The following is a 12,971-nucleotide window of genomic DNA, read 5'->3' as shown; positions in this document are numbered from 1 at the left end:
GTGTTAGTCAGCATTTTTATTTATGTATTTGCGAATATGCGAAATTCTGTCCCCACGGCTGCAACATAGCCTTATTTTGTCAGGGGGGAAAAAAAAAAAAATTAAGTCAGAAAGTGCCATAGTCTAAAACTAACGTACGCTAACGCAGTAGTGAGGACATAAAAAAAAAAACAATCAAATGAAAAACAGGAAGTGCAGCGAAAACCTGAGCGTGCCTTCTTCTGCTGCGTTGCCAGGTCTTCCTACTTCGCAAATTTGCTCTTTGCATGCTGTTGGTAACCTCCAAATGTCGCATGTCGGTACTGTCGCAAACTGAGGGCCTCTGTACATGAAACTTTAAACACAAAACTGTTCCGAATTTTACTAGGCCGTTGTTGTGTCAATACAAAACGTTTGTCCAACAAGCATAAATAAAGTCTCCAAATTCCACGCAAATGCAAAGTAACCGACTGACTTGAAAATTCATTCCGATTGACGCGTTCGGGTCAGGTCAAAGTCCTCCCGGCGGATTGACGACGGGAGGGGGCTGCTACGTCCAGCGCCTCATTAGCGCACTTGTTTTGGCCACAAAGCACGAAAGGAGCAGCCGTCAATTAGGACCGGCTCGTGTAAATATAAATGCGCGCCTGTCGATAGAATCAATTAGAGCCTTTCCTCTGGGCGCGGCACTTTGAGTCGTCGGTCCATTACAGCCCGCGACTATGGATTAGCGCGAGGGGGCCGGTATCACGTCAACGCAGGCCCGATGTACTATGCATTATAGATAGCGAGCAGGCAACGATGACACACAGAGCCTCCCTCACAGACACAAGTAGGACAAATTAGCATATCGGTGATGTTTTTCCCTTGGATTGATTTACGGATTGATTCATAACGCCGCTGCTGACAGGATGCCAAAATAGCGGCAATGAAAGAGCAGGTCAGCTCATCTCTTAAGAACCAGCATCATGTTTATATAGAGCCACAATAATGCTAAATCGATTTTGGAAAGCGTGAAAACCGTGAAATTGTCACAATTAGTGCACGGCACGTTGCCGGGGGGGGGGGGGGGGGGGATATACGTGCCAGGGCGGTGAAGTAAATTTAACGCAGAGGCAGAGATGCGCACGGTCCAGCACGACCGATCTCAAGCCAAGCGTCGACAAATCCGGGCTCTCTGACATTCAACGCGCTTGATTAAAAGAGGCCATTTGCACATAGATTTCAACTCCCGATTCCATTCCGGCAGCATCACGGGTGGTCTCTGTCGCAAGACGCCGCAACCGATTCCGACATGTCCGTGTGGCTCAGTGTCAATCTCACGGCGCACAATCAAAAACGTGTACGGTGATCCCCTGCTATTCGAACCCAGCTGCAAAGAGCAAAAATCAACACGAAACTGACTCCCCTCCTGAAAAGATAATTGCCCATAGATGCAACAAGATGGTGTCAAAACACTACTTTTGTCTAAATAAAGCCCCTCAACTCACTTCAACATAAGACGGCGCTAAAGTAGGAAGGTACCGATACTAGTGCCGATACTCGCACGATTCATAAAAACAGCTTTTCATCACAAACTATAGTTTGACTTCACAACTATAAAAAAAAAAAACGTAAAACGCAGCTGTGACAAAGTGCCGCACATAATAAAGATCGACCATAAAATATAAAACAATGAAATAATAATCATCAAAATAAAATGAATAGTGTTATATTTGAGTGAAACCTTTGCCACTTCAATTAAAGTTAGTGTTTTTGAACAATGTTTTACTACAATAAAAAATGTTTATTAAAATTGTAAGACAATGGTATTATCAAGTGTCGGTACTTACTCAAATGTAAAAAATAAATAAATCAATCAATAAAATAAAAAGTGGTATCGGTGCAACCCTACGCCACAACAATAACTGTCTCCATGAAGCTCCTCAACTCACCTCAGCATGGTTCCTTGGCACAAAGATGCCGGCATATCCATAATTGTGTATCAATGAAGCTCCTGAATTTACTTCAACATAGTTCCTTGGCCACCAGCATAGGGCGCTAAAGCAATACTTTTATTGCTTTGGTCAAAATATATTTGGTGCAAACACGAATTTGTGCATGCTGAACCACGACAATGTGCGGTTTTAATGTATAGACTAAATTAAAATAATATAAAAATGGGATTATAATTTGATAACTACATTATCTGTTGAAACTATTCATTTAGGCAATTATCAAAATGTGATGAGTAAGAAAGTACAAAGTATTTATACCTGATAAATGGATCGAACTAAACAAGATATTTTTCGTAGCTACATTTATTGAAAGGAGCTGGAAAATGCGGTTACGGGCAAAATCTGACTTTGTCTCTTCAGAATTCCCCGACAGTGAATATTTAAAGGCTTCGGTTTCAACGACTATAACCCAGAGCGTTTTGGCTCCGGACTTTATGCTCCATGCTGACTATTTTGGACACCGCGGGGGCGATAAATCTTCATCCTCAACGAAGGGATCCGAGGCCAGCGATCTGGCGGCGTAGCTAACGACCGTTGTGGTTTTCCAGCCTTGAACCAAAACAGTTCCGCAGAGCCATCATTTAAATGTCTTTTTCGGCCAGGCACTTGTGCCTGGCAGAGGTCCCCAAAGATGGAGGATGCCAAATTATACAATATTTAAGTCATCTACAAAGACTGCCTCGAGGAAAACTTTCACGCGCATCGCACGACACAAGAGGCGCTTTTGTCTGACGCGTCGATTATTTCCTGACACAGAAAGGTCTAATTTTTTTGATCCCGTTATACTCGCTGGCGTTACGGTGAGGCGCTAAAGGCGGGAACGTAGGAATATGATTATACAACAATGCATAGGCCGCTTCAGTGAAATGCGATCATGACGCTCTAATTTTAGAGCCTTTCCACCGGTTGCGCGGAATTAATTTGGGGATTCGACTGATCTTGGTGTCCTGAGATGATTGCGGACGAGAAACTCAAGCTGCGGGATGTGGATGAAGCTATGCGGATGAATTCCTTGAAAATTCACAGGCACACTTTATCCCTAAACTAGTTTAGCTTGTCAACTAAAAATGCCACTGAAGAAAGCATGCTAATCTAACGAGGCTAGCAACAGCAAGTTACAGGAGCATTGTTGTTACACAACTCTCCAGTTGCTGCATATAAATGAAAACCACATTTTGGTTATTTTTATTTTTTTATTTTTTTACCACTCAGATGGTATTGGATGTCGGAAAAGTTAACTGTGGAGTAAATAGTTGCGGGGCGGAAGAAAAACAAGCTTGTCACTTAATCAGATAATTAAACGTGGAGGCTTGGAGATAAAAATCGCTATGAGAAAAACAGTTTTCTTAGGCTGGCTATAGCTGGCTTTTACCCAGCGTTCTGTGTGAAAGGTAGCGACACAGAATGGAGGGATGGAAGTCAACCGGTAAATATCCTGGCTTCTGAGGTAGTAGCAGAGGCGGATCTGCTGTTTCGTCTCTCTGATGCATTAATTTTCCAGTCAGTATGAAAGGTACCAGAAGTCGTCAGTCAGTTTTTTTTTTCTCCCGCAGTTTGCTGTTCTGTGTGAAAAGTACTAACGCGGAATAAAGTGAACCTGCATATTTTTTCACTTCTGAGGTTAGCACCATGGCAGCCGTGGGAAATGGAATAGCGGAAAACCGAGACCACAGTGTGAAATTTAACACCAGAAACTTCTTCTTCCAGACAATGCCCTGCTGTGGTGGGCTCTCTGTGTGAAAGGCACAGGTGAATAAACCGACTCTACCATTACCTCTCCGTGTGAAAAAGGGCTACCTCAGTGTAGTCGGCAAGTCCAGTTATTTCCCAACAACTACCCAAAATCTTGTTTTTGAAGAACAATCGGAGATTAATCATTCACTTCCCCTTTCTCGCAATTAGACGCCACAATGCTATTTGTCAAAAAGCTAAAGCCCTCGCTACCCCCGCTCAGCTCTGGTTACAATTGGCTGCTTCCCACGTGTTGGAAAAACACAGTCAGCCCCTTTGCCTCGGAGCAAGGTGGTGGAAGGTAAAAAAAAAAAAAAAGGAAAAAAAGGACCCTGGTAAATGTGTTGTAAACAAATCAGAAATCTGCCACAATGAGCAATTTTCGCACTGCACCTTTCGTACAAATATTTCTGGACGGCGCTTGGGAGTTGGGTCAATGCGGGAAAACAGATCAATCAAAAGGGACGGAAGGAGCCTATTAATTGATTAGGCTGAGGTAGCTGCGGTTTGCCTTGGCGTTTTTTGTACAGTTTTTACGCTATATTTTTCTTTGTATGGGTCAGCTGCTTTTGAATGATCATTATTCAAAGTAACCTAGTTAAGCATTCAATGATACGTTTTAAATTTTAAAAATATATAATATAGGAATCAGGGTTAAAAAATATATGCTTTGGGCACTTGCAAACTGCCCCGAGTTGCGGCCGAGTAGACATTTTAATTCTGTCGAAATTTATTTTGTTAAGTGGCCGTCAAATTGTTGTATGTCGGTGTTAGCTTGTTAAACATTGTGACTTTATGCTACCAAATGAGGCTTAATTACTATACGTGGTGCGCGCAACCTTAGCGTGCAAAGCTAACAACGCTAGCTATGTACTCCCTTTGCCCATGTTTGTACGGCCTTTTGTATGATCGTCATTCCCATTTCCAAGTAACCTGGATGAACATAGTAATTTAAAACATATCAAAAAAAAGACTTTTTAATTGTTGTGAAAACTACACCGTTGTTAGCTCGTTAATCAAAATGGTGAATTGATGCTACAAAATGAAGCCTAGTTACTATCTGTGGGGGTAGCAAGCTTAGCACATTACGCTAACAAGGCTAGCTACGTGTTCTTGGTCACGCCGTGAAATTCAATGTTATAGTTTCCAGTTTTTGGATATACTGTGGTAATTAATTCGGTGTAAAAAATTGTGCTTGGGGCACCTGAGCTAGTGACCCAAGTTAGCAGGAGAAGTTTAAAGTTGTTTTTTCTTGGCATTATTTCCTTGTATCACATTAAAATGATGGATGTCACCTTCAACGGCTGGGCATCCATGCCCTCTTTCAGCCTGAAATTTCTCAAACCGCCGTCTGTCATTTTTCAACGCAGGCGAGGCATTCGGGTACTTGAGCGTCTCTTTTACCGCGGAAAAGCGCAAGATGTCTAGCGTGTGGCTAACAACGGAGCTGAAGGGCTAGACATTTCCTCGCTAAATCACCAGCGAGAAAGTTTTGGGAGAGTCCAATTAACAACCTCAAGGTCAGGATTCTCGAGGGAGCCAGTGTCGAAAAAAAAGAAACGAAAAAGAAAAAAAAATCCCCCGGCATTTTTTTTTTTTCCTTTCTTGTTAACAACCCCCATTTCGTCCCCTTAACCGCCACTGCCTCACTTGCCTCCATTATAGATAAATGTGACTGTATGGTCGCAGGTGTGCAAAGGACGTTGAGCCGCGGCTCTTTAATCTTGAAGCAATCATGGCCGCGCTCGGGGTTCTATTCAGTGCTCGGGCAGACTTTTTTTTTTTTTTTTTTTTTTGCAATTTGGATCTTTTAGCATTTACGGCGGCGGGGCTTTGAAGTGCTGGAGTCTTGAAAATAATGACATGTCAAGTGGTAGAAAATTGCTGCGCTTTATTTAGGATATTAAAACGTCACCATGACTTTAAGAAGACGATTAATGAGGAATGCATAACGTACACGACATCATCGAGTGGCGCAGTGCTACGCTAATCGGCACTAAAGACGTCGTCACAACACGACATTATACATTATATCTTTTATACTGCTCAGGAAACTCATTTACAACTTGTTTACATGTTCCTCATACGTCCTCATAACGCAAGATCATCTTTAAAACAAATGGCAAGACTCCGTAAGAGAGTGTGTATGCCTCAGTAGGTGCTGCTGTTTTGGTTAGCAATAGAGTGATCACATTATGGAGTGATCACATGCGTCAAGACCTAATTGACACAAAATACGCCGTTTCCACCCAACGTAAGGTTGTTTTTACACCCATACGGCAAGACTCCACCTTTGAGACTTTTTACACGCTCCAGTAGGTGCTCCGGTTTTAGTGAGCAACAAACACAACATTGTGGAGCAACCACACATCAGGGGTCCACCGGAACGCTAATCCTTCGCGAAAGACGGCGACTGTAGGTGCTGCTGTTTTTGTTCGCAAATGGCCTCAGTACTTAACCATGTATGCGAGTGTGTAATAGTCCATGAAGTTATGTAATGTAGCAGGAAAAGGGAGGGTTTTTTTTTTCAAGGTGGATGAAACACCAGGCGACTAATCGAGGCACAGCCTTTATTGGAGGGACCACGCTACGATGACATCATCATTTCAGCACGCAGACTGGCCGCGAGGAGCACACGATGATGAAAGTGGATGTCACGCCGTTGCTTCAGTCTGCGGTGACACAACTATGTCATAAACCTTCGCTGAACTTTGCTTGTATGAACTCCCCCCGGGTGGAAAATCACACTCGCTGTCAACTCGCGTAAACACACACACACACACACAGACACACACACACACACACAACCAATGATAATTCTTTTTAAGTTTGGGATATACTTTTGGCGCGGCACGGTGGCCGACTGGTTAGGGCGTCAGCCTCACAGTTCTGAGGACCCGGGTTCAATCCCTGGCCCCGCCTGTGTGGAGTTTGCATGTTCTCCCCGTGTCTGTGTGGGTTTTCTCCGGGCACTCCGGTTTCCTCCCACATCCCAAAAAACATGCATTAATTGGAGACTCTACATTGCCCGTCGGCATGACTGTGAGTGCGAATGGTTGTTTGTTTCTATGTGCCCTGCAATTGGCTGGCAACCAGTTCAGGGTGTACCCCGCCTCCTGCCCGATGACAGCTGGGATAGGCTCCAGCACGCCCGCGACCCTAGTGAGGAGAAGCGGCTCAGAAAATGGATGGATGGATATACTTTTGCCCTCATGGTAAGTAATTATGGCTAACAATTGTGCTTGGGGCATTTGTGCTAGTGCCCTGAGTTATTCAGAGAAGTTGACAGTTTTCTTTGTTCTGTTTCCCCAAAACACAAAAGTAATCGGATAACTTTTATTTTCACTTTGTCAAAATGTTGTTTGTCTTCGAAAAGGTAACTACAGTTAAACAATGCACTTGGGGTACCTACACAAGAGCCCTGCGAGGTTAATATATATATATATATATATATATATATATATATATATATATATATATATATATATTTGTTTTTTTTTTTAAACTTATTTTTGATCTTTTAAAAGGTAATTACAGTAAAACAATCAAAAATCACATGTACTTGTATTAGCCATACAATAGTACTATGCTGTTGTTAGCTTGTTATGCTACCAAGACCTAGTTACCAACTGCGGGGTTAGCAAGCTAAGCTAACGAGGCTCACTGAATTTAATGATACGTACATGAAGTGCTGATAAAGGTCTGAGGCAATCCGCATACATGTCATTTTTACTGCGTATTTTGATCTTTAAAAATGTAATTATGGTGAAGTGATGCATCTGGGGCACCTGCACAAGTGCCCCGAGTTATCCCGAGAAGTTGACAAGGAAACGTTTTGTTTGTTTCAAAACCCAAATCAGGGCCTACCTGGCGTGGGGGACGTCAATACTGGAGGAGACCACCTTGCGCTTCTGCTCCAGCAGGGACACGGATCGACAGGCGTCCACTCGTTTGCCGTTTGTCTCACGGTGGTCGCCATCCGCCGCCGCCGCCTCGGTGCCGTCCGTCTTGTGCCCGTCTGGGCCGCCGTTAATGGAGCTCTGAGTGGGGGAAGACGCAGTCAGGACGCACCAAAGGCTTCTTTCTCAAGTGCCCGTCAGGCTTGTAGACATTTAAAGCCAAATAGACATCAATTATTCTCACTCACATTTAAATGTTATATATACACGATTGGCAGCGCCATGCATTGTAAATGATGGGCTGTGTACAGTATTTCGTGTTTTGTGTACACTCGTGTCATATTGCTAACATGAAAATAAACGGAAACGGAGGGAAAATGAAGGAACAATGAAGGAACTGGAATATACCAGTATCATAATTCATGAGGCGATTCATTGATTGTCAAGAATTCCGTTTGCTAAAATAAAACAGAACATTGAAGATTGACACTGCGCCGAAATATGGGAAAACAAAAAACTGTCATTAAAAAAACTGCACCGTAGGAATTGAATTAAAACGTGTTGCACATAAAAGTTATATACAAATATAAATTAAAAAATGTCTGAAAATAATGATTTCTAAATGATTAAATGCAAATGTATTGTACTTAAAATGGATGACATACAGTTACGACATGTTCTCATTTCACTTTGGTGAAGATGGACAACTACAATATTTTCTTATTTCTCCGATGATATACAGTTACGACATTTTTTGACGATTGATTTCTGTGACGACGGACAATCACGCATTTTCTCATTGCTTAGTTTTGTTTTTGTGATGGTGGAAAGTTACGACATTTTCCCTTTTTTCCTTCGGCGACGGTCAACAGTTCCGTCATTTTCTCGTTTTTCTGCTGTAAATTCTGTTTTGAAATTTTGGGCTAACATCGCCAAACTTCTCTTTACACTTGAAGAAACCGTCAAGAGTTTAACTTTGAATGAGTGTGGCTCAATCTGAATGTTCTGAACTCTTGTTTCCCACCCTTTTTTGGTTGAATTTTACTATACCGGCGTTCTCATCACACTGGTTGGTTTCTTTTTACACTTGTGTGACCATCAAGAATGTCACTTTAAATGGGTGTGACTTTCTCTGAATGTTCTGAACTCCTGTTTCCAATCCATCTTTTTTTTCCCCCTGTATAGTTAATGAAACATTCCAATGAGGTGTGGCAAGCGAAACAAGCTGCTGTCAATGAAAGCTCAATAAGCAAAAGCATCCGTTCCAGCATCCGACCAATCAGCGCAGCCGACACTGGCCTGCTCCGGAACAAAGACGATCTCCCGCCACCATTCCCCAAAGTGACGCTTCTTTTGTCATGGTGCCAAATAATCACAAACACACCAGTCAACAAGTGGCTATGAACACACACACACACACTCACACTCCCTGGTTTGTTTGGCAGCGCGGGCACTGTGCCAAGCGCTCAGATTCCTCAGAGGATGCCACCCGCTGCCGACCTGGGGGTGCCCGCTTTGTTGGCCCGTGCAGCTGCGCCAATCGGGTGGCCAGCGTACCCTTACAACCAACAATCCCTCCATGTTTAAAATAGCAACCAACTCACACGCACACAAAACAACATGAGGCCCGCGCACACACACACACACACGCCTCTTCTTCATTTTACAGCTTGTTTTCGACCTCGGAGGGACACTTGTGACCATTGTGCAGTGCTAACCACTTTTATGGAAGCTAAACACATACACACACACAAGCTATTTCGCTTCTTGAGGTTACAAACCTAAACACACATTACGCTAAAATTGAACAATTTGTCGTTTTACGTAAAAACAGGCCTAATAATTATGCCAAACTACCATATTTGGAAGACTTCAGCTCAGCGAGCATCGAAAGGAGTGTGATGACAACCATAGAACAGGAACTGGAACTTGAATGAATCACTTAACTCACGACAAAGCGACCGGCTGCACAAATTAACTTTTGCCATAAATACACAAACTATATTTGACTGTATATATTTATGGTATGTATTATTCTTATTTAATAAATTAAATTAAATAATACAAAATAAGGTTAGCACATGCTATCGGAAACAGGGCAATGATACACACTCCATAACATATTAGTACTCGTACTACACCACTAGGGGACAGTATTGCTACATGCCTTCAAAGGATGAGAAGTTAATTTTTGTTTTATTGAACTTTTTAAATGTAAAACAGTTGAGAATGTTCAATTCTAAAAAAAACTACTACCTTCGTCTGTAAAAACAAAATTTTCCATTGGGGCAGCTACGATCGAGGCGCTTTAAACTCTGCCAAGCAACAAGTGATATAAACGCTAACAAGAGACCGAAAATGGTAGTTCCAACTTTTCAGGTATTTTAAAAGAATGCATCACGCGTTTGTCCATTCGTAACATGCGGCGGTGGTTGCATGTACATTTTGAATGAGGAGATGAACTTATTTTTTTTAACTTGTACAACAGTGAACAATGTTAAAATGTGATGTGAACAAGGCAAGCTTAAAATAATGTCCCGTGTTGGGTATTGTTTACATCATGCCATGGGACAAATTATATCAACAAAACACAATCTACATGCTTTATGAAGACAAATGGGTCGCTATTTTGTGCTAAATAGGATCCTTGAAACAAAATCAATTGTTAAAAAGGTCACCAAAACCACAACGTGAGTGGTTTCACTTTGTTTTTGTTATTAGTTATATTAGTATTTATTCCTTATTACACTTGTATAACGATTAAGAATGTTAAAATGTGACGTAAACCATGTCAAAATATAAGCAAGTCATGACTAAAACAATGTATTGTGTTGATTATTGTTTACATCATGCCATGTGACAAAAGAAACATGGGTGCCATTTCATGTTAAATAGGGTGATTAAAATCGAGCAACTGGCTGCATTTGTCCTTAAAACTTGTCAAAATGCAATCATGACATCCTTAAAGTGACAATGTCCTGTGTTGGGCATTGCTTGCATCATGCCATGTGACAAAAACCAACACCACAATACAGACATTCTCTGTTTATGAAACAAAACATGCACTATTTTATGTTAAATGGGATGATAAAAATCGGTATGGGTTGCAATGGTCACGAAAACTAGTCAAAAGGTGAACAAGACATTCTTTAAAAATAATGTCCTGTGTTTGGTACAGTTTACATCATGCCATGTGACCAAAAAAAAAAAAAAAAAACTATTCAGAAAGATGAATGTGTCGCCATTTAATGCTAAATGGGAAGTTTAAAATGGGAAAAAAATCGTTGCAAATTGAACGGAAATGTGTGAAAGTGAAGGCCACCAGGGGTCCAAATGATGGCTTGTTTGTTCGCCTCTGCTCAGCCGCCCACTAGTACACATAAACACCGCGCAGGCCCCGCAGTCGAGCCCTTTGTCCCACATTGGATAATGTCTCCAAAATGTCATGACAGCCCGCCTTTTTCCACGTCCTGTGTTTGCACTATGTTGTTAATCACGCCCCGGTTGCTTCCAGTGAACGCGCCCCGCGGTGGAAGCGCATATAACGGCCACAATAATACCCCGGCGGCCGCCCCCCTTCTCCACCACCTCCTGCTTCCACGCACCTTCAAGCTGGACTTGAGCGGCCCCTTCGCGTGGTTCAAGCCGGCGGCGGCTATCTCCTCCTCGGCGAACTCCTTCAGGCTGCCGTCCGGCATGAGCACAGTGTAGACGCTGCTGGTGTTTCCTCCGCCGCTTCCGCCGCGCCGGGCCCCCGCGGCCGCCGCGTCCCCGCCGCCGCTCTCCTGCTTGACGGCCTGGACCACCCCGGTCACCGGGGCGCCGTCGCCGGTCGGGCTCGGCGCGTACACTCGGCTGCCGAGGATGGAGCGCTTCACCAGGCGCCGGGTGTGCATTTCTACGCGGGTGTCCGAAGCGAATTTACCCGTGGGGAGGGATTTTTATTTATTTATATTTTTTTTTTACAGCATGAAGCGGCTCGGCTGGTAAACAACGTCAAGGAGCGGCAGCCCTGACAAAACGTCCGGAAGCGGGAACATACTCGACGGGCTGCACTCTCGAACGGACGCCGTCGTCTTCGTCGACTTCCACGGAAGGCGCAAGGCAAACAATTCTCTCCGCGTCCCAAACCGGCTGCCAATCTTCCTCCTCCTCCAGTTTTTTTCCTCCCCTCGACCTGTTTGTTTTCGCTGCCTGCCTCGCTAGCTGAGAGAGAGGTCGGCGAGAAAACGCGGAGCTTCCGGCGCCATCATGTCACCCGTTCACGATTGAACAAAATGGCGGCTGGCTGGTCGAACAACCTTCTTCTCGTCGACGAATTCGTTTCAAATCGTCGAGTTAAACTCTTCCACTCGACGCCATTCGCTGTCGTACATTCGTATGCGGTGAAATGGGTTGAAAACACAAGATTTTGTGGGCTCCGCGTCCAGTTGGGGCTGACTCCAGTCCTGACTCGGCTCCAGCCTTAACCGGCGGAATGCTGCCCGTAAACATGTGCGGTCCCGCGGTCGAGACGCTCCGCCATTGGCCACCGGAGCACACGCCTCCACAAGCCCCCACCCGCACACCGCTCCCTTCTCTCCCCGCCCCTCGCGGTCCTCCTCCCGGCTTGCTCTCTCGCCTTCTGTCAGGCCCGCTCCATTCAAAACAATGACGCAAGGAAGGAGAGGAAGTGAGGGAGGGAAGGAAGGAGGGAGAAAGGGGTGAAAATGGAGAAGACAGACACACTTTATGCTTTAACCCAGTTTGTAGACGTGTAGCCTACTTTTTGTGTGTCATGGGATTTACCAAATTACCACTTAATGATCTTGAGATGGCAGCACAAAAAACGGCAGTCTCTTGTTTTTGTGAATGTAAACAAATCAGACTATTCATGATGGTTTCATTCTATTAAAGTACAAATTTCCATTTTCACATTTTTTTTCCCTGTGGCGCTTATCCTCAGCTAGTAGTACTCTTTCTGAATTGTACTAAAGATGCCACAAGATAGGGCCAAAGCCCTGGCTAAATAGGAAAGTAGTAATTAGCGTCAGGAAGTTGGTTGAAATGTCAAAGTAAATTAAAAATGACAGGCATTGAGGCTATCAATTTAATAATCAGTATTTATGGTGAGTGTGATGTATTTTATTTACATTTTTGAGTTTTGTCTTGTTAGAGAAATATTGACTGTAAACTTTTAATATAGAGTGAACCCCTCGCATATTCGCTGTTCGGCATATGCAAATCCGTAGATTTTTATGCCTAAACTTATCATCTTCACGGTTTTTGTGCTCAGGCCAAAGCCATGTCTAATATCAAATATTGCTTTGGGGCCAGGACACTGTTCAATTGAGGGAGAAGCTTCATTTAATAATGCCATAGCCTC

The 12,971-nt window shown here is 43.5% G+C and overlaps 1 protein-coding gene and 1 long non-coding RNA gene across 2 annotated transcripts in view; one reads left to right on the top strand and one right to left on the bottom strand.

The window, feature by feature from the left end:
• znf704 (zinc finger protein 704) overlaps positions 1–11,577 on the bottom strand; it is a 35,527-nt gene extending 23,950 nt beyond the window's left edge. Inside the window, exons 1-2 of the mRNA XM_061760883.1 lie at positions 11,212–11,577; positions 7,575–7,747 (exon numbers count right to left, since the gene is read on the bottom strand). Coding sequence (XP_061616867.1) covers positions 7,575–7,747; positions 11,212–11,502 — 464 coding nt within the window. The 5' untranslated portion in view covers positions 11,503–11,577. The remainder of the gene's footprint in view (positions 1–7,574; positions 7,748–11,211) is intronic.
• On the top strand, positions 11,354–12,520 carry LOC133471400 (uncharacterized). The gene is made up of 2 exons (XR_009786210.1): positions 11,354–11,494; positions 11,575–12,520. It is a non-coding gene; the product is annotated as an uncharacterized LOC133471400 (long non-coding RNA).
• Positions 12,521–12,971: the final 451 nt, after the last annotated feature.

The sequence above is a fragment of the Phyllopteryx taeniolatus genome, chromosome 21 (assembly GCF_024500385.1).
Source record: "Phyllopteryx taeniolatus isolate TA_2022b chromosome 21, UOR_Ptae_1.2, whole genome shotgun sequence".
Classification (NCBI taxonomy): domain Eukaryota; kingdom Metazoa; phylum Chordata; class Actinopteri; order Syngnathiformes; family Syngnathidae; genus Phyllopteryx; species Phyllopteryx taeniolatus.
The sequence above is the reverse complement of the archived record's forward strand: the minus strand, read 5'-3'. Positions and strand labels throughout refer to the sequence as shown.